General features: G+C 43.5%; 1 protein-coding gene and 1 long non-coding RNA gene across 3 annotated transcripts; one reads left to right on the forward strand and one right to left on the reverse strand.

Moving 5' to 3' along the window:
• Positions 1-225: 225 nt before the first annotated feature.
• Positions 226-2,680, reverse strand: LOC114773802 (homeobox protein SIX2). The gene is made up of 2 exons (XM_028965967.1): positions 1,844-2,680; positions 226-1,147 (listed from the first exon to the last, which is right to left on the reverse strand). The coding sequence occupies exons 1-2, from the start codon at positions 2,401-2,403 to the stop codon at positions 853-855; spliced, it is 855 nt and encodes a 284-aa protein (XP_028821800.1). The 5' UTR covers positions 2,404-2,680; the 3' UTR covers positions 226-852.
• Positions 2,681-3,247: 567 nt separating this feature from the next.
• Positions 3,248-13,195, forward strand: LOC114773805 (uncharacterized). 2 transcript variants are annotated; one of them, XR_003744475.1, is made up of 3 exons: positions 3,248-3,354; positions 11,592-12,164; positions 12,503-13,195. It is a non-coding gene; the product is annotated as an uncharacterized LOC114773805 (long non-coding RNA). The 2 variants fall into 2 exon arrangements; XR_003744474.1 differs by having other exon boundaries at positions 11,592-11,930; positions 12,010-13,195.
• Positions 13,196-22,644: the final 9,449 nt, after the last annotated feature.

Below are 22,644 nucleotides of genomic sequence, written 5' to 3' on the forward strand. Positions count from 1 at the left end.
AAAAAGATGCCGCACACAACCAGGATCGGATAAAAGAATAAAAGGCCAGCATTCAACAGGATACAAACGAATTCCATCGAAACAATCTGCTTATTCCAACATGCGGCCGCTATCAAGCCCACAGTTTCCAAATTCCCGTTATTCACACTATTCTGGGACCATGATACCAACATAAAATATAATAAATAAAAAAACACACGAAAACACGACTTCTTTACCCAGAGCGTCTTTCACACGCGAGTCGTGGAAATGTTTAATAAGCCAGAAGTTTATTATAGGCACGTATTTTTTTTAAATCCCCGAAACCAGGCGACAGAACAAGACAGAACAAGACGTACATTTAATATATTTTACTATCTCATTAATTAATATCCCGGGAGAGGGGAGTCTGATGTGAAGAAGGCAAGTCTGCGATGGTTTCACCACAAAATATCCGCAAAATTTATCAAACGCCTCATGGTCAGGAAAAAAAAATCATTAAATATGTATTTTTTATTTTATTGTAAAGGGTTATACGAAAATAATGTTGGATCAAATTTTATAATTTTATTATTCGTTTTATTAGTTTACATGCAGTCTCTCTCCAAAGAATAATACAAGTGGATAAGAATGATAAGAAGGTCCCTGTCACAGGACACTTCAGAAACGAGTCCCCATAAAAATAAAAATAAAAACACAGAACCTAAAGTGAGCGACAGGTTCTTCCGGGAAATACCTAAAATAATAACCATGAAGAATTAAGACATGTCGTTGCGTTCTCTTACATTCTCCTGCCACGCGCGTCCTCCCCGTGTCCAAAATGTCCCGCCGAGCGTATTAAAGTCCCTGCGCGTCCCCGCAGCTCGAGTCCCTTTACGAGCCCAGGTCCACCAGGTTGGAGGACATGGGGTTCAGTATCGTGTCGTGCAGGGAGTGGTGGTGGAGCACCGAGTCCGCGCTCGGGACCGGGATGGCGCTGGGTCCCGGCGGCGGCGCCAGGCCGTGCAGGGACTGCAGGCCCGAGTTGGACGTCAGCAGTAACGCCGGACTGGAGGACGTGTGGTCCGGCGTCCCCGACGGCGTCTTGTCGTCGTCCGAGCTGCCGAGGATCGTCTTGCTCCCGTTCAGCGAGTTGTGGCTGTTGGTGTTGGAGTTCTCGTTGTTCTCCCTGCGCCCGAGAAACACACACACACACACAATCCAGCTCTCATTATAGCGTCCAAAACACATACATTTTTCACTTATTCTGAAATTAATAACTCTTTAGAAACCAGGGATGTGCGTCTGTTAGCTAATTAATACTATTTAATACTATTAATAGTATTTTATTGTTCAGATTATATTCACGTGTTAATAGCATCATAGTGCAAACTGTTGTGATAATTACATTATATAATAAGAATAATAATAATAAATTCACATGGAATAGGGACCCTATGAATAATAATAAGCTTTGCATAGATTTAAAAAATACATAGATACACAGCTATGTAGAAATGATACATTTAAATTGGAATCATAAATCTGAAGGTGTGTGTGTGTGTGTGTGTGTGTGTGTGTGTATGTGTGTTTGGTGGGTATTAGCAGTCTATTACGGTGTAATTCGCAGTTAGTCACACACGTAAAGCGCGAGCTGCCGAATGATTTTTCTACTTCGCCGGCGGGGAAAAACACGAACTCTCACCTGACAGCTCACACACACACACACACACACACACACCGATTTACTGCTTCCAGCGAATTGTGCAGCAAACGACAGCAGTTTGCGAACTTTTCGAAAAGTAAGAAATCGAAATGAATAAAAAATGGAAATAAATTCCAGCTGATATTTTTGCATATGTGTACATCGTTTCCACGTCCTGACCTCTCCTTGGCCTCGGCCGCCCGGTCCCGCTGTCTCCGGTTCTTGAACCAGTTGCTGACCTGCGTGGTGGTCAGTCCCGTGGCCTCGGCCAGCTCGCGCTTCTCGCGCGGGGACGGGTAGGGGTTGTGCGTGTACCACTCGCGCAGCACGCTGCGGCTCTTCTCCTTGAAGCAGTAGCTGGTCTCCTCGCCGTCCCAGATGGAGCGCGGCAGCGGGAACTTCCTGCGGACGCGGTACTTGCCCACGGCGCCCAGCGGCCGGCCGCGCAGCTTCTCCGCCTCGATGTAGTGCGCCTTGAGCCACAGCTGCTGCAGCTTGGGGTGGTTGTGCGGGGAGAACTGGTGGCTCTCCAGGATCTTGTAGAGCTCGCGGAAGTTGCCGCGGTGGAAGGCGACCACGGCCTTGGCCTTCAGGACGCTCTCGTTCTTGTGGAGGTGCTCGCAGGCGGGCAGGGACCAGAGGAAGCGGCCCAGGCGCTCGATGTTCCCGCCCTGCTGGAGCACCTCGCACACGCAGGCGACCTGCTCCTGCGTGAAGCCGAAGGTGGGCAGCATCGACATGGTTTCTTACCGGCCGGCGAGTGTCCTCCCGCGATCGGGCGAGAAAACATGAAAAACGGTGGTGAGGGAGGGAGGGATGGAGGGAGGGAGGGAGGGAGGGAGGTAGAGATCCAGCCCGCGCGCGGCGGCTCAGCTCGGCAGACGACGCGTATCCATCCGAAAAAGTTTTTTACTCCGCCGAGAGTCGCTCGCCGCCTTCCCGAGACGTCTGGGCAGCCCGGCGCGCCCGGTTTAATAATGTTATTCCAAAGCGGCCAGGAGAAGCGATGACGCGAGCTGTGATTGGTCGGTTATCTGACCCGGGGATGGTGGGGATAAGACAATAGTTTTAGTCAAATTAGTCGCCATGGTTACGCCGTCACTCAGAGAAACCCGATAGGCTTTGAGGTGGCGCCCCGGCCCCGGCCGACTTATTGTTCGCGTCGGTTCGTGCCCGCCCACCGGCAGAACCCTCGCGCGCGTTCCCGCTCCGCGTCTGATCCCGCGCGCGAGGGGAGGATGGCGCCAGAGCTCGAGGAACCCCGGGAGCGCGCGAAAAAAGTTCAGCAACATCTATTAGTATCGACGATATTCAATTCTACAATCAAAATAAAAGGCATTTCTAATATATATATATATATTACATTATCCTTTAATGTATATTATACATATGTATGTCATGTTAATTAGCTACTGTGCAGCGATTTTCATGTTGCTTTAATTGTAATAAAGGTTTCCGGGGATACCAGGACGGTATTGTGCCCGAGGCGGAAGCTGGACGGTAATAAAATAATTCGCAGATTTCCATCGAGCCGCGCGCGTGGCGGGACGGCTGCGCGCATTATTGAAGTCGCATGTGGAGGGTCCGGTGTCACCGGGTGGGTGGGACAGGGGGTTGCGGACAGGCTGAGTCGCTGGCTGATGCCCGGAGGTTCGGACCGAACGAGGGAAGTTCCGCCGCGCTGTATCCCGGTAAAATGGCTTGTTGGTTTGTTGGATTTTATGTTGGAGGATTAAAGTGGGCTGCGGCACGGTAACGACATCTTGACATGGACAGACTTTAATTTAGTCATCAGAGAGAGCGAGAGAGAGAGAGAGCAGTCATAATGATTCATATGGCATTCAAAATTATATTAATCAAAATTATAGCAATCCAAAAACCGATTAATTTATTGCACACCTCGAAATGATGCCTGGATTATCATTGACAGATGAGATTATAAACTTCACCTTCATTATACAGAATTTGTCTGCAAAAGTTCTGCTTGTATCATCTATGGTGCCTATGATTAAATATTTCTTATGTCGTAGAACAATGACCAATTAAATTTTTATATAATAAAGGCGATATAAATAAGATGTGTGCAAATTGTAGCACGTCGTGTAGACGAGTTTCAATGACAATTTTCTGAACATTTTAATTCATTTTCTCACCTTTAAAAAAAAATGCAATTAGAAGGATGAACTCGAAATGAATTTAAACGGAATTGAGTTTTGCCTGAAGCACATCTGACTGAATAATATTACATTATTGTAATATAAAATAAATCAAGTCAGTGCTGCTGGTGAAATGTAACACAATGAACGCTAATAATAATAATAATAATCTATATAATTATATACGATTTATTAACAACATTTCTTAATGAATGGAAGAGTCGAGATCAGGTAAAACAGTCGATGTAATCATTTATTGAATAACATGCAGAAAGATAGCGGTAGTGTGATTGAAATTTCTAGCAGCCCATATTGTTCGATAATAAAAGAAATCGCATTACTGGCCAACAGTCATAATAAACTATATTATTCCTAAACGTTGCCAAATGACCTTCTTTCCAGATTTAATTATAGTTTTACAAGTAGCTGCGGATGGTTATCATCTCCAGTACCGGGTCAATGGGTATTTATGATATGAATAATCAGAGTGAACCTTCTCTTATCACTTGACGCCGCGTGCTGCAAGGTCATGTGGCGGAGACAGGAGGACCCGGTGACCTCCCCGACGGGCCCAATCACGGAGGCCGGCTCGCGCTGACACTGTTTGTAAACCCCATCGTGATCAGAGCGTCTCCGCTCCGGACATGCGCGCTCGGTCCGCGCGATGCGCCGGTTATTACCGTCCTGATGAATGGGGATCGCGTTGCCTCTAATAGCCGCCCCCTATTTTCACAGCCTCCCCCGGCGAACCCGAGAGGCTGCAGCCGCGACCCCCACTAATTGGGATGATTATTGCAAGATGTGCTTTTCAGGGGAGGAGCAGGAGAGACAGTCCCTTCATTCCTGCAGCCATGTCATGTTCAGGATTAAAGCCAGACCCTGCGGATCGAACAGGCAGAAAGACTCTGCAGAACTTTAAATAATTTTAATGAAGACACACAGAAAGGGTTTGACAACGAGAAATACACACGCAGTAGTTCCTGCAGGGAGAGTTGGGTGCAGGTACATGAGGAAACCTAGAGCAGCTCAATCTGCAATCTGATTGGCTGAGTCGTCCTGAAATTGCAGGTCCACACACACACACACACACACACATAGGGGCAGTGGTGGCCTTGCGGGTAATGAAACGGACCAGTAATCAGAAGGTTGCCACTGAGCAAAGCACCGTCCCCACACACTGGCTGCCCACTGCTCACTAAAGATGATGATTAAATGCAGAGGACACATTTCGTTGTGTGCACCGTGTGCTGAACTGCAGTGTATCACAATCCCTTTCACTTTCACACATGCAACTAGGAGTCTGGAGTGACATGTTGCCAGTTTACCGAGGGGTAAAAGCGTGATCACGAGGGGTTTATTGCTTAATGAAGATTAAGCATTAAGATTAATGAAGATTCTTAACCATTAGGCCACCACTGCCCCAAAGTATTCAGCTCCAATGAAATATAAGCAACATGATTTATGTTTTTATGTTTTAAAGTATTATTTCACAAATTGAAACATTGTTAGGAAACTAATTGTTTGGGCACTTGTAAGGGGCAATGAGTGATCATACTCCATGCCTTTGTAAAATGGGGGAATGCACTTCATGCACTGGTGGCCTTGCGGGTAAGGAAGCGGACCCCGTAATTGGAAGGGTTCTGGATAGAATCCCTAGCCACCATGGTGCCACTGAAGTGCAACTGAGCAAAGCACCATCTCCACACACTGCTCTCCGGCACCTTTCATGGCTGCCCACTGCTCACTAAGCGTGATAGGTTAAATGCAGAGGACACATTTCTTCACTTTCAATCACTTCACTTTCACTTCTAAAATAATTTAGTTCAAATAAGCATCTCCAAATACAACAGCCAATATTTACAACCCTCATTGAGACACATCATCCTCATTCTGACATTTACACAGCCAAGAGTGTGGGACAGTCACAGGTACTAACCTTTACTGTTCCCAGAGACCCTGGATGTATGTGTCACGGTGAGGTGACCGGGCAAGCAGAAGACTTTCGGTAGAGTTACATTCAGCTAAGTGGTGAACGTTGTTTTGAACATTTCTTGGCTGAATCTGTCTCTCACAGCACTGGTGAAGAAAAATCCGAATATGGAGAATGTATAACTACAACAGAGATGGAAAGACAAGCAAAAACATAATTTAGCAATATTGCTATGACAACGACAGACTAGATTATACTGGACGAGATCTCAACTGAGAAATACTCAGAACATGGATATTAGGAGTGGGTCTATACTATTAATGAGAATTAGTAATAAAAGAAGTCTTGTGGACTTGTGGAGATAAAACACATCAAATACCAATTTAAAGTAATGCCTCTTTTACATTGTAGGTCAAACTAAATAAATACCTAAACCTTATTATTAAATAAAAAAAAGAGAAATTAAACCATTTGGTGCTTGTGTGGATCAGTAAGTGTGGGCATCACTTCACTTTCATTTGGAGGTTATTTTGTGGGTTTTTACTGCACCTGCACCTGTCCTAGCAGAATTATTTCAGACAGTTTTCAGCATGTGAATGCTGTTGCTCTCTCTCAACTGGATTATTTACTCCGATTTCATTTCTAATGTTTGGTCTGATTTCATCTCACTATGTGTGTGTTCAGTGAGCAAACAGAGCAGGTTAAATTAGCTGAAGTGACATCCTATACCTACGTCAAATAACAGAATGAATAATTACACACCTACATGCGAGTGTATATTGTTTAATTAAATATGTTACATTATCTTTATATTCTCTGTGACAATATTCCTGGTTGGGACCAACAAAATTATCTCACAGGAGCAGAATAGCCAGCCCTGAGGAGCTGAGGTGGATAGAACAGGGACTGCGCACCTTCATCCCCACAACCTTCACATGGCACCTTCATCCCCAATCCAACCTGTCTGGTTCCTCAGAGACATTAGCAGGCTGGTGAGACGCCATGTCCATGTTCTGACATGGTTGGCCCTCTATATGCCAGGAAAGGTTTTATTATAGTGATTAAAAACGATCAGCGTACCCACAGCTGAATTTGTAGCCACTCCTGTAGCCAGATTTTTACGGAATTTTGTGGTTGACTTGAAACAAGAAGTTCACACGGTGTCAGCTGCCACATGGGTTGTAAATAGCTGCTAGATAAAGTCAGTTCGCATGGGCTCAGCTGAGCCTTACTGGGAAAAAAAATCCTCATAATCAGGGAGCGTCTAATTAAATAAAGAGGCTCGTGGGGATCTCTGCATTCCTGGATATTCTCACGTTTGAATTTTAAATCCAATATAATGAATTCAGGGTGTATTGCATTCCCTGAATATAAATGATTCATTTAATTTCTTGGACAACAGTGCTGATATAAATAATTAGTCTGAGTCTTAATTCAGGACAGCCCGTCTGCAATATTCACTCATAATAAGAGTAACGACAGAATGCACACGATCACAGCAACTGCACTGTTTCCCCTGGAGCGACACAGAACATTCTGTGTTTGTGCTGTGCACATATTTGTTTTTAATATGCGGGATCCTGTTACTCGATCGTGTTTAATATGAATAAAAGTTGCTCTGTGACACGCTTCTCCAACAGGAAGCTGGACACTCCAGTTCTTTTCAGTTAGCTGCACAAGATGCTCTTCTCTGCACTCAATATAAAAAACGAAACAATAAAACCTTTCAACTGTCACAGAAATAAGAAAAAGCACTTCTTCATGATATATTGTACAATCGCGTGAGTATAATAATACAGGGGTGAGAGTTTCTGAAGAGACTGCTGACAGGGCATTTGACTGCTTGAAAATGGCAGATTTTGGTGAATTCCATTCAGTTGTGTTCCGCCTGCACCGAAGTACAGCAACATGTGTTCGCATAACTCACCTCAGAAGTGTCTCTCGTTTCTCACTTCTCCTGGTCAGGGTTGGTTTCTATCAACACCGAGGTGGCTGAGAGATGGCGGCAGGCTTGATGTCTGGTCAGGCTGCTCCTGTAGACAAAATAAAGCAGCCATGCAGACAGGCCTTTACACAGCCAATATTTCCCATACATTTACTTTTTGTAATGCAGCATTCTCCCTGAATGTTGCGGCATTTGATTCATTTAGATTTATGCACTGGAATAATTTCACATGAAATAATTTAAACTCAGTATATCTTACAAATTACATTTGTGAATTTTAACACATGCATGCTGCACAGCATGTGAGAGATCACTGCCTTTGGTGTGGACAAAGAGAGAAGATGCAGTGTTTGCAGGGAATAAGGGATGGCGTGTCCTCCTGAATGTTGGCAGGGAGACAAGGATTACCATCAATTCCATACAAATTGCAATAATACCCTCAACCCGGGCCACCCACACACCCGTGCGGATACAGTTTATAAATTGCTCCATGTGTCCATTCCATTGTAGCGATGCGTGACACCCCGGCTGCTGAGGGTTATCAGCATTTCCCCATTCTGACTCCACAACACTCCCACCACTGACACACACAGGTACATGCTGCCAGCAGGTTTCTAGTTTCAAATGGAATGACTCTTTTTGTGGGGGGACATATAATCATCTTTACAACCCAGATTTGGGAAGGTGCTGCTCACAACTGTGTCCTTGGGTGGGGAGCATGTTTATGGCCAAGTGGAAGCGACCCGTGTTTGCAGCGACCTGAGAAAAAAGCTTGTTCTTCACCTCGCTCCAATGGTTTCTTGAGCACAGGAGTAAATAAATAAATAATAAAATAAAGCCCTCTATATCACCTCAGCAATATTTTCTGATTAAAATATGGGTTTAGAATAGAGAGTGGTGCTTCACATAAGCATTAAGCATGAAAATCAATTTCTTTACCGGTCCTGTTCACTGAGAGGTAAAATGAAGCAGCAGTAGCAGCAGAAACAGTAGCACAGACAGTAGAAAAGCCCTCAGACATTACATGGGTATTTACACATCCAGTTCAAGGCAGATGAAACGCTTGATCCCACAAGTGATCATACTTTTGTGTGTGTGTGTGTGTGTGTGTGTGTGTGTACAGCTGGTACAGTGTAAGCGTCAGTGGTCACTGGAGGGGTGTGTGGAGAAGGGGGTGGGTCGAGTCTTTGAAGAATGATAAAATGCATCCTACTCGTCTGAGCCCATAACACCCCGCAGATAGCCGACCACTTCTCGACCGCTTCCACGCAGACTGTGGTGGAGACAGCAGGCTCTGGGGGTTGTGGTCCATCCAAGGAAGAATTATTTATCACCTTGCACCGAGTTATGACCGACAATCAACTGAAAATATGCAGCAAGCTTTTGTCGAAGGCTGGGATATTTATGGTGGCTTTCTGCAGACTCCAGCCTCTCTGCCACCTGAGGGAGCGTTGTGTGGAGGTCAGGGTTTTCGGTTGTGATCCGGTCATGTCCCACACCAAGGGGGAACAGCCACCATGGCCATATTTACATCAAGTAATGTAAAATTATCAATAAAAGCAGAAAGTCAGGCACCCTACTTTAACACAGTCCAGACAAGTGACCGTCCAGCTGGTCTGAAGTCTGATCCAGAGACTGAGCAGGACGAGAAGATATTCAGAGAGGGACATGTGAGAAGAAGTGGTTTTTAGGTCTAAAAAAGCGACGCATTATAAATGACCTTTGTTTATATAAAATGTAGCTTTATTAACAGTAACACCACCCCAACAACAACAACAATATGTATAATGATAATAATGATAATAATCTCTCTCAGTTTCAATAAACACTTATTCCGAATCAGAACAAAGGGGCAGGGCGGACATAATAATAATATTATTACAATTTTTTATCAATTAATTCCTGGTACTAAGACAGTAAGTTTATTGATATCCATGTAACAATGTGAGCATAACATTTAATCAAAAGAATAAAATACCAGGCTGCTAAGAAAGCTGTAAATCAGAAATACAAACTCACAGACCACAGCAAATTTCATATCTTGTTGGACCAGTGGAATGACTAGACCTGAATACCAGATGAAAGATCACTCACAAACCCTGGCGAGGTGGGACAGGGTGTCACAGGGTCAGGCTTGTATCTGTTGCCCTGTCCTGAAGAGGAAGTGACATGAGATACTTCAAGACAAAAATTGCCCCACTTAGCCAAACAAACTGCAGCGCTTTAACCCAGAGCCTCTAATGGCCAATAAAAGTTGGAAGTGTCTTTCCTCCGCAGCCATGAAGTACAAGGGCAAAATTAGAGGGGGTTACTACAAATTCCTGCTTAATGACTGCTCATTTCTGTGCATCTTGTGAAGGTCGCTGAGGTCCAGATAGGATCAGCCCTCACTTTCAGTTTTATATGCCCGGTGCAGGGAGGAACCCCCAGCCAGCCGGACAGAACACAGACCCCATATAAAAACATATCAGTTGGATTCCATGCACTGTGTTCTGTGTATGAACCCTTTCTTCAAATTTTGTTCCAATTTTTTTTCTTTCTGATCCTTTGAAAAAAATCTTCCACCTCACCATCGTCATGGAAAGGTCTAAATACCTCAAACACTTGTCTTTGTCCTGTACAGAGCTCATAAATTCTAACATTAGCTGTACAGTAATTGTATTGAGATTGGGATATAGTGGGGGTTTGGGGGAGGAGGTTATGTGGGCTTTGCTGTTTGAGGCCTGAGTGTCCTTCTAATGGTTTCTTTAGAAACCATATGTCCTTCATGTCAGCTGAAAATCTACAGTTACAGTTTACGTTAGTGTGAAAGACAGACAAGTTGCATAATATGAGGCCTTGGGGCTTTTTAAGCAGATCTCACAGTATTGCCTTACCGTCAATAAATTTAGCCCCGCGATAGTGCTGACATAAATTAGAGGCCCTGTCCTCCAGTAACTATACTTCCAAAGGTGTCATTGTGCGGTCCCAAGACTGCCGTGCTCAGCGCACACTGGCAGCTCACATAATTAGAGGACCACATCTCCTGCAAAGGCCTCCTCTCCCTGGGTCAGTGATAGCAAAAGGCTCTTAAACTTTATATTCCCTGATGGAGCAGAAAAGCTAGCACAACATTGGAGTCTGATGTTTTGGCAAACTCATTAACGCTCTTTTCTTTCCAAGGGCTGGAGTGGTTAAGGGGAGTCATGGGCATTGGTGAGGTCCAGACTGTTGTTTCCATTCTCTGGCCTATTTTGAAAGCCTGTAAATGCTCACTAATACGGCAAATGTAATTTAGGTTTTATATAACAAATTCTATACCGAAACATGAAAGAGAAGGAAGGAAAAATGATTTCAGAGTGTATAATATAACACATTTTGGACTTTGAAATCAGATACATTTATAAAAAAAATTTTTTTTAAAATAACTTTAAAATAAAAAAAGTTTACTAATTTTTTTTTTTCAGCATAGTAAACAACGAGGAGAATGTTCATCAAAATAATGCAAGCAAAATGTTCAGATCTACCATGGGGTGAACAAAATGTCTAATCATGACAGCATTAAGGTTGCTCCTGCTTTGAGTGGCTGTGTCTATTAGATAAAAGATGGGAAGTGAATGAAGGGTAAATGTTATTGGCTGCGTTAAGCAAAATTGGTTGCAAAAATGGTCTCCTTGAATTCAACTTAATAGCCAAAACATGAACCCTGAAAGCTTATCTTGTGCATCTCAGCATATTTGCCAACTTTTCTTGTTATGGAGTCGTTTGAAGTAATTTAATAAATTCATCCTGCGATGTGCAGGTTGGGAAGATGTCGACTCAGTCAGCAAACGCTTTTAAGGAGGACATACAAGCCAGAGTCAATGCTAATTTAATGTGCTGCTGCATTTACCTGTATTTCACCTTTTCTGTTTGCAGCCACTACACTCAACACCGCATTTATGAAAGACAAGAGCTGGTTTATTTTCATAATTCATTCCTGCCAGCAGTGCCGGAACTCTCCTTGGCTGCTGATAGAAGGGCAAAGGAAGTGTGAAGAAGAAAACGTTTCAGATCGACCCAGGCCTGGCAGTGTGAATGTGTGGCAGGTGAAGAGGACGTATCGAACCTGCAGAGAGCACAGCGGCCAAAGAAAGGGACACCAATAGGTCAAGAGGACAGCAGAGCAGGAAACAACATGAGTCTTCTTCTCACATGGCCTTCTTACAAAAAATCAGAATAGAAACTCGGCAGAAACTGAACCCCCATGACCCTAGAGTGAGTGACAGGATGGTGGAGGAGAGCTGACGTTGTTGAAGTATGAATTTCACCGTTTGTGTTCTTTCGCGGAACACAGAGTCGGATCAGTCCCCTCTGATTGGCGAGAGGAACGTGACCTGTGGTCGAACTGCCGGTGAAGGGAGGAGCTGTTTATGGGCCAGTCAGGTTCGATTTATAAAAGCACAGCAACTCAATTTGCAGCCCATCATATGCTGTGTGTTCTTGGATCCAGTGAGTTGTGCAAACACCCTTCTACACACTTCACTTTAACCACAATATGGATATGATTTAAAAACTATGATTTGAACTTTTAGGATTTGATTTTTTTTTCCATTAATGAATTTAATTAAGAAATTAAAGTACACTAAACTGCAGTTCTGAGTAACAATCTAGGTCACACCTACTTGAAAGCAGGTAACTAATTCTTCACATCAATAACAACAACCATTTTTTATAATATATTTTACATTTCTTAAACATATCTCTTTTTTCACAATGTATTAATAACTTTGTTAATTTGTTTCATTAATGGTCTATATGGTTGCCTAATCCAGCCACTGGGTATGCAGGTGGCAGTGTTTTCTTGGTGTCGGTCCCTAGCCCAGGTAAATGGGAAGGTCATCCATCCGTGCCCCTGATGGATAGGAAAAATGAAGCCTTCCTATAATAAAAGGAATCCACAAAAAGATGCCATTTTCCAAATCCTCCATCTCAGCGCAGAAGCAGGGCTTCCTCCAAGAACCAGTATTTTATGAAGACAAGATGGAGAGAATAAAAGTAATGCACTGAGCAAATGCTTGGCTGGTCATCTGGCAAGTGGACAAGGAATAGAATTATTAAGCAGAGAGGAGATTTCCATCGAGACTATAAAACCCAGGTCTGGATTCAATCTGTGATGATACCCTGCGACGCAATCAGCCTACCCCGCCTCCCAGCCCTCTGTTGTTTTACCATTCATGTGAAGATACATTTTTGTGCTCTACCTGCCCACAAGTGCTTTAGCAGACCCCTGTAACATTATAGCTGCAATAAATAGTGAAAGGGGTGTAGCTTTCAGCCTCCTCTTTATCCCGCTCCCTCCATCTGGGTCCCGACTGATTCACGGTGACTCCAGAACCTCTGCGAGTACACCCACTCACCTGCTCTCTCTCTCTCTTTCTCTCGCTCTCTCTCTCAGAATTCCCCCCTCTCTCTGTATGGCTAGCATTGCGGCACTGGTTTTCGTTTCCAACCTATCAGCAGGAGAACTCAAGGTGTTCTGCAGTGTAGACTTATGCACAGATGGCCCGCTGTTCCTCGGCCGCGTGATTAAAGTTCACTTGGTAAAATGGCCAGACATGGCCACACTCTGGCCCTCGGTGAGAATGAGTGGACTCATTCTCACAGCGAATACACGCAGGTCTACAGCAGCCATACAAGCATGTGCTTCCATATGTGTGCAAACACACAGCTAATTTGAGTAAATTGGTCACGCGTGCCGTGAAGACCAGACATCCAGGCCTTGGGAATTAGTCTGACAATTTGAAAGACTGGTGGTGGGTGTAAATGCTGACCCTGTAAACAGTGAGTGGGTGTTTCAAAGCCCCGCCTCTCTATTTCTGCTTATAAGTTGCAAATGCAGAAACTGTCAGGGTGAAGAAAAGTACAAACCAATGTTACAGCTGCAGTATTTTAAAATGAGCAACAAAAATAAAATATATTTATTTTTTAAAAATTCCAAATTGAAACCAGTGCAGGGATTTATTTTCATACTGGGATTACTGAACATCTCCAGCCACCCAGTACAGATCCAACTAAGCACACAGAATATCCAACATGACTGCATCCATAAAACAATGACCGGCCTCCCCTCTTTTTCTGAATTCAATAAATTCGCTTCACATTACACAGAGGTGCAATGTGTTAATGTTAATATGTTCCTTTTGTTGCTAAAATATAGTTTGCCACATAATACATTTTAAACAATTATAATGTTCAGTTTCCCACTCATGGCCACATCCCTCAAAATTTCTCCTACTAGACTGGAAGCCAAACGATTATTCTACTCAAAGACAGAATACAATGGTCCTCCCTCAGGGACATATGGTTCTGTCCTGCGTTCTTTTCCCGAGGACTGCACTGTGTTTATCCAACAGAGGGGTTAAATCTGCTTCAGCAGGAGGGGTTATCAGTTGGTTGTCTAGCTTCAGTGATCTGATCAGAGGGTGAATTGGGACGTTTTGTAAGGTGATCACACACTGAAAGCTGTAGGTCACACAGATAATGTGGGTGGCCACCTGCTATTAGCCTAAAATCTGATACGGTATCAGTAAGTGCATATCTTTAGAGAGAACATGGCCTTTCCTCAACAAGATGGTCTTTGCTCTGTTTATTTCACAAATGTATTTCAAAGGAGGCTGTTCTGATTCAGTGACTTACATTACATGTAATTTAATGCCAGGCATATGTTTCAGGATGGAGATAGGGTGCTACTTGGATTTTAGCAAGGAGTTTTGTTTCATCTGTCAGAGATTTTGTGTCCAATATCACCAGGTGATACCATAAGATGAATAACTCAATTCAAACCTGACAAACATCTGATGCAGATTTGTGAAACATCAATGTCCATATATTCCCATTTAGACCAACACATCTTCAAAGTCCAGCGGGGTCCTCAACAACCTGACCTAGCAGCTGGTGAGCACCGCTGCAGCCGGTGCTACTGAGGACTTATTCAAGGAGACATTAACAAGAGCGCCAACCAGCCAAAGGCCTTGTAACTTGGAAGAGCAAGGTGTTGAGATCATTAATTTTAACAAGGTGGAGCCAATTTTATTCTCAGTGGACTGGTTACTCCTCAGACGTCTTGTTCTGTCATTAGACCAGAGCAGGCGAAAAAAAGAAAGAAGAAAAAGTTGAACATAGGGACATTAGCTTTACTCACTGATGGCATTACTGTTGGGATGCTAGCTCTTCTGTGTGCAGTCTGGGACAGTGTCTGTATGAATTTTAGTTTTTGGAGACAAAAGGAGGTTTTAATTTTTCTTCCTCTGCTGCCCCCTCAACCCAACCCCCATGAAACAATAAAATTGTCCAGCTCTAAGTTATGGAGCGCTTTTGAAGTGCTGAAGGAGGGTCAGTAAATTTGCAGAGCACCTTTGGGAGTCACTCCAGTGGTCTAGCCCATGCCATGCCGGGCAATGTGATTTGTGGCCGCCAGTGTCACGTTTCCTATGGCACAATAAATTCACTCCTGTGTGGCCAACATTTTGAAATCATGAGGAGCTGGCAAGGGGCATTTTCGTGTTCCCTGTTTTCTCTCTCACCACCCTTCCTAAAAGCAGTCCTGTGGTCAGCCAGAGTTTGTCGTACCTGTGCTTCTCCTCTCCAGTGTCCCCCTGGCCTGCACCAGTTGTCCTACATGCTCGTAAATGGCATATTACTATGAAGTTATAAAAGCCTCAGTAACAAATGCACTGTTTAATGGCTTAAAAGAGTGGGAAATGTCAGTGGAGGAATAAATGTGAGTTACTATTTCCATTTTCAAAGGCACTCCAACAAGTAACAGACTTCAAAAAAAAAAAAGAAAAAGAGGAGAAGTTAAGTAGTGTCAGAAGAGGAGGAAGAGGACAGCCATGCATGATGTTTGTCCTCTTTTTGCTGGCCCTCCCTCCATCTCTTCATCGGCGTAGACACCTGCGCACGTCTAAAGTTTCAGCAGGCCCATGAAAAATAAGCACATAGCTTGAATCTCTTAATCCGCACGGCTCCGCTGAGCGTGGTCACATGATACTGCAGGGCAACTGATGATGCTGGAGGGTGGAGGTGGGGGGTCGATGTGGGGATATATGGGAAGGGAAGGTGGAGGGAGGGGTGCGGGCAGCTTAATCTTTTTTAATTCAAATCAAGGAGGTCCCCAGCGGGGGGCGCGGAGATGATACCCTATACGCCTGCAATCAGGCTGACCTCCACTCACTGCGTACTCTAAATGATTAATGGAGCTGCCTTCCCGAGGGTTACCACGGCAACGGGAAAATCCGATAGCCTTCAGGAATTTGCTGCCCAACCAAGAGTGAGCCAGGGAAGGGGCTGGGAGGGAAGAGGGGGGGAATGAAGGTGGGAGGATGAAGAGGGGGAGAAAGGAGAGAAAAAGATTGGTGTTTGAGCAGACGGCGTTGGTGGCCAACGGTTTACAGGATTGAAGCAACAGAGGTAAAAAAGGGAAGGAGACAGTAAAACTATAGAGAAGAGAGTAGAGGAAACATTTGTCCTGATTGGTCACCATCAAGCAGATCTTGACACTGTAAGTGGTTTGGCTGACCTTCAACTTGACCATTTTCCAGTTGTCTTACAAAAAATCTTGACCCAGAGATGTTCTAAATCTGCCTGAATCAGCATGTCCAAGGTGAAGACCAATGTCAAATATGTAGGGCTAAACCTGTAAATACTGTCAATTTGTCCAACTGATCCATGTTAATGATGTGAAATCTCTTCTGTTTCATTGACAGGGTCTGGGTACAGAGAGCTTTCACTGATCTGACCATCTGCCACATGCAATAAAACAAATATGAACATCTTAGTATTGGAAAGATCTGAATACTGCTTCAATGATATCTACATTCATCATGTACACTGAGTCATATTCTTGTAGGAACATATTCTATGTGTTATATTAATCAGTGACACCACCTACACAGTGTCACTTTAGCATAGTTGCACTTCCAGTGGGATTTGAAGCCATAATTATGGCTTTGTTTGTACCACTGTCTGCCAGATGAGCTATAGATGAGAATTACACAAGGCAACATAATTCATCCTTCACACAGTTACTATTTATTGCTATTAAACCAAACATGTGGTGAACACTGCAACTTAGCCACCACTTTCACTCAGCTGTGACGTGAAACCTGAGCCAAGACATGCATTAAGGGTTGTCTGGAGCGTGCACATCTGTCTTCTGCTGAGCTGCCAGGCCGGGGCAACACCTCCTGATACATGGCTGACAAATGGTTGGAGGAAAATAAAAAATAGACATAATAGAGTAAAAGCAGGTGCTCCACACATGGGAGATAATTAAGTCATTAATAGCTGTTAAATGGAGTAAGATGATTATTTCAGCTTCTGTGTTTAAAAAGTAGTTTCTGTTGGGGATTGTTTCAGGGGGATGATACTTAAATGCCAGGTGAACAAGATGCATTCATCTTGTTCACCTGGATCGGACTGGGTTTCTGTCAGTAAAGTGTGAAAGTGAAGTTATTGTCACACAGCACACGGTGCACACAATGAAACCTGTCCTCTGCTATTAACCCATAACCCTTAGTGAGCAGAGGGCAGCCATGACAGGCGCCCGGGGAGCAGTGTGTGGCGACGGTGCTTTGCTCAGTGGCACTTCAATTGCACCTTGGCGGCTCGGGATTCGAACCGGCAACCTTCTGATTATGGGGCCACTTCCTTAATGGCTAGGCCACCACTGCCCACTGTACATTGCAAGAGCTTATTGTGTTATGACTGTATGGAAATGATGCAGTAAAAACTTACTGTGTGCCTGTCAATTATTTAAATGCACCACATAGCTTAACAGTCAAGTTGAGTCAGGTGTATTTATGGACTCTGTATACCCTGCAGTGTAAAACAGTGTATGTGGGAAGGAATTGAGGTTGGTCCTGGCTCATCTTGGACACAGGCAGGGGGGCTTCAGGGATAAAATTGATTATGGTCCGCTCATCGATGCAGAAACATGCAGAAGTCCAATTATGAGATTAATTTTTACACCTCTAATGAATACTGAGAATTTTTTGCCAGAAGCCTTGGGCAAAATACATGCTAATGGAAGGCCCGTTTGGGACTTACTAATTGCATATCATCAGTTTGATTAATAATAAATGATCAAATATATATATTATTGACTGTCATCCATATCCACACTGGCAGAGCAGATTTAATGGTTTTATTTAACAGCAAATGAACTGAGAGCTCTCTCAACTCACAACCAGAAAGGAAAATGAGACAGGCCATCACTGCCTGAGGGAAAAGAAAGTTGTCTTGTTTTAGCGCTCAGAGGTTTGGAATAGAAGAGCATGCTGTGGAAATCAGACAGCTCTACTTTTGGGTTGTGTGTGTGTTTGTGAAGGGGGTATCAGTTGTCAGGTCCATTGTGACAGTTTGAAGGTGGAATCAGCTGCTTGCCTTTCACAGGAAAACCACACAGACAGCTCTATATTGGCCTGGCTGTGTATTGAAATACCATCCGTGTGTGTCCATGCCTGTCTGTGTGTATGCTCTGTGGATGTGTGTGTACTGAAAGACCATTCGCCTCAGTGTTCACAGTATCACTTTAGGTAACCATATATCTTTATTTGTGTCTCCCACAACATCATGTCAGCTATTAATACAGTTACAACGACTTGCTTTCTTGCACCAGGATGGACATAGTAACTAACCACAACAATGTTGACATCCACTATATACAATATGAGACAAGTCAGAAGCTCTGAAGATGTCACACCAGAGAGTAAATCAAGTAAAGTTGAACCAAGAAATTCAGATGAATGGCAACTGAATTAAAGAAGATCTGATTATGTTAAAACCTGCCTATGAACTTGATGACCACAAAGCCCCTCTTGCTAACTTTGTGTCCCTGCACAAGATGTTATTACATAAAAACATCATGTAAAGTCTATAGAACATTTACAGGCCTACTTTCAAAGCACCATAATCAACACTGTACTTTGATCATGTTTGTTAATGTCAGAATAAGTATGTCTTCAGCAGATAGAACCAGATAGAAACACAAAATAATTGAAAGCTAGTTATCTATATACCCAGCCCATTTTTGTTGATGTGCATTTTTTTCTTATACCCAAAAGATTAAGTTTAAGTATGCTTTTTTGTAATCAAGAAAAATGTGACAGCTTGGACATTTCCTGAAATGTCACATTCAAAACTGCCCAATCTGGCAACACTGAGAACCCATTCTTGTGTTTTGCTCATACTCCAATTTATCCACAGCACCATCGGCGGACACGGCCTCTGATGTCTCAGAACCATGTCAATCATGCAGATTATCTGTCAATTTATTAAGGAATTCTAAAGGAATTCTAACGTCCACAATGCACAACATCCCACCAAAAACAACCTTAAAGAAGCATGCTCCAAACATTTGCAGAGAACTGGGGCATATGTGTGTGCAAGTCTTCATTGCTTTGAGAATGAGAATGTGCAACACATCCAAGATGAATGAATAGCAATGTTAGCTGAGCCTGGCCTTTTTGTGTGTATTTTACAGCAGATGTCAGTAGTGATTAAACTGCAATTGGGTAAATGGTTGGCTCTGTTGGTGTAAGTTCACTAACTACCAATGGTCTGCATGTTGGTGAAGAGTGTTGCACGTCCCTGTTTTCATGTTCTTCGACTCTATGAATTTTTCTCTATGTTAATGAATGCGGCTGCCCAACTGATGCTGAGGGGGTATCAGTGCCTGGCGACAGGGCTGTAAACCACGTCAACCCTAGGCCACCGCTGCCTCTGGGTCTCTGCCCACCGCTCCGGTTTCCCCTGCTTCCTGACAGCCGGCCACCATAAAACCACCATCAGCCCTGGGAGAGGTTCACCCTCCATCTTCAGAGACCCTCCTCCGAGTCCAGACTCCCTTTGCTGTTGCCGAGCTGTTGCTGCCTGCAGTTGGATAAACCTCCACTCCAGCTGAGACTTATTCATTCGGTTAGATAGGATACTACTTCACAATTTACACTTTATTGACAAACTGAACCAGAGTATCTGAAATATGGTAAATGGATAAAATACAGAATATAGGAAAGGAGTGTTCTGAAAGATCAGGAGTCTTGATTAAAAGTGATGATAACCTACATGCTTGATTTGATATCAAACTTGATCATGAGATGTTTATAATGGAGGGAAACTGAGGAAGAAGGGAGGTGACCGAGGCTTGCATGTGCTATATTGAATGAGGACGTGTGAATGCTGTCACTTCTATGGGGACACTACTATTTTAATATTGGTTTATTAAAGTGACAGAATTAATAAAGTGGTTATAAAGACCTATTTGACATTAGTGACATTCCCCATGTACCATTTCTATTATGGCACTGTAAGAATACTCTAAGAGTTACCTCAATACCTCTTACATGAACATCTCTTAAATAGTAAACCATGAGTCAAACATGCATGATGAGGCCGGATGTCCAAGAGAAACACGGGTTCAGTGACTGAGGCCGACCAGGCATTCCCAAGGAAAAGACATCACATGAAGCTGGAAAGCAGAGAAAGCCCCATGTGGAGTGACGAAATGTCGGGAGTGGGGCGGACAGGGCTGGGACAGGCGATCACAGCAAGCGCTATAAGCCAATTAGCCAGTGAGGACGAGGGCGGACGATTTATTAGGGGTAAACACTGTGAAAGGAATGTTTATAGTGGGCCGTCTCATGGGATTTGTGCTTGTGTGTGTGTACGAATGACATAGCTGCCAATTGCATCCACTATCTAATTAGAGTCTTTTCCACACTTGACCAATAAATCCACCAAAACCCTTATCTAGAATCTATACCTCCTTCAACACAGATCTATATAGCTTCTAGACCAGATGAGCCACACAAACCTTGAAAAAATCATCACGTTGTGTATTTCAACAGCTGTCATGACTGAGCGTGTTGTGTGCACCGTGAGAGAGGGCTGACTTTTTTTACCGCTGGCAGGCAGGGGACGGCCAGTATAATCAGGTTACATGATAAATGAACGGGGGAAATGGGGTCATGTTGTATTAAGAAAATGTGTGTTTAAACCCAAAACCGGCACAGCCCTGCAGACTAATGCATCTGCTATCGACTGGACACCTGAGAGACACCCCCACACACCCCAGCCCTGCCGGAGTTACAGTGCCGGAGTTGTCAGGCTCATCGATCCTAAGGAGAGTGGAAAAATGCCTCCACCCTCTCTCCAGCTTTTTTACCCCTTACTCTTTCATTTATCTTTTCCGTCTTCATTTTTTATCTCCTCCTCTGTATCTCCCCCCCTTGTTCTCTTTTCCTGTTCCTCCTCTTCTCCCTTTCTCTGCCCCCACATACAGGCAGACAGTCCACAGACAGGCAGCGTACAATAGTCCCAGTGTTCCACGTCTGGGATTTTGCCCCTGTGCCTGCAATTCATTTCTGGCACAGTTGTGGTGGCCAACACTCAATCCTTCCTGAATTGCTGCTAGACAGCTATGATATTTCACCAATGCACAGGGACTGGAATTTACTAGGATTTTGGAACGTTTCTTTTGACTTGCAAGCACCTACGTGTACATGGACAAAAACGGCCATTGTGTTCTTTAAAGGTTCATTGTAGATATATATAATGTTACCAGCTTCTCTACCAACAAAACAACGTCTGCCTTTAGTTTGGGTTGCTGAACCATGTTTTTGGGGCATGCAGTTTATTTGAATGCGCTTGGTGGTCACACAGTGTGAACATCCAGGACCTGAGGGTGATTCTCATGTCACACAGGGTAAATAATGTGAAGACAGCAGTCGGTGGAATACGAACAGATAAATGCAAACTGGCAACTACCGCAGCTTTAACAATGTGATTAAAGCGTTGCACATCAGGACAGATATCATAACTGGCATAAATGGGATTTATTTATTCAGATTTCTCCCATAAATAGAGCCTTAGAAGGAGAGTAGTGTTTTTCTGATAAAGATTACATGAAATTTGTACTATTTTTAAAAATGTTATTATTTATCCCTGTCGATTTTATGATTTAGAAATAAAATGTCTTGTTACATGAGGGCATATACACTGTTGCTGTTTTATCAGTGTAAAGTATCCTGTCATTGTCATCGTAAACATTTATGGGTTTCATATATGTGTACCTACATATGTATTCATGATTGCATTTTAATTAAGAACTTTAAACAATTAAACATGTAATCATAGATGTAGCACAGGTTTATGATATTGTTAATCCATGGTTTTTACTTATTGTGCAATTGCATTAATTAGTTTGAATTGCATAATACATAACATAACAGCAACAGAAACAGTTTTCTGAAAGAAGAGGTCTGACTGCTTCAACATTAGAGGATGTATTAACAGTTTAAAAAGGATATTTTATCATGTTTCCAAGTTTGTATGTCTCTAATGATTTAAATACTTATTTACAGTCCCAATATTTCCTGTCATAGCCTATACATACATTAACATGTATGCTCTAATGTCCATGCATAGAGTTTGGGGGAGAATGGGAGCAAGGAAGATGTATATATATTTTTTTGAAATATTTTCCACCATAATCTACTGTAGGTTAAATCAGTGATGATGTGTGTATTTAAACTGACTGCATTTTGTTCTTTATGGTCACCACTTGCTGGGGTCCAAGGTTGCCTATTCATCAAAGCTGTCTCTGCATGACGAGGTACACAAATGATCCTCAGGATTATTGGGGATGAAGATGGGCCACGTTTGTTTAAAACTGGCAAGCCACTAAGTTACATTAAACTCCCCATTTCCAGGGGCCGCCGTGAACTCATCGCTGCTTCCAATTTGCACTCCGCTGCTGCCGCCACTGCTGTGGCCACTCGCGTTTCTCAGTGGTCTTGATGGACACACTCGGGAACCTTCTAGTTGCATTAGCCTGTGTTTGGACATCTGTGGAGGCTTGGCACGGTGAGGGGCCTTGTCATCATGGCTTTAGGAAGTCAAAAAATCGCACAAACACGGACAAGCCATAATG

The sequence above is a fragment of the Denticeps clupeoides genome, unplaced genomic scaffold (assembly GCF_900700375.1).
Source record: "Denticeps clupeoides unplaced genomic scaffold, fDenClu1.1, whole genome shotgun sequence".
NCBI lineage: Eukaryota > Metazoa > Chordata > Actinopteri > Clupeiformes > Denticipitidae > Denticeps > Denticeps clupeoides.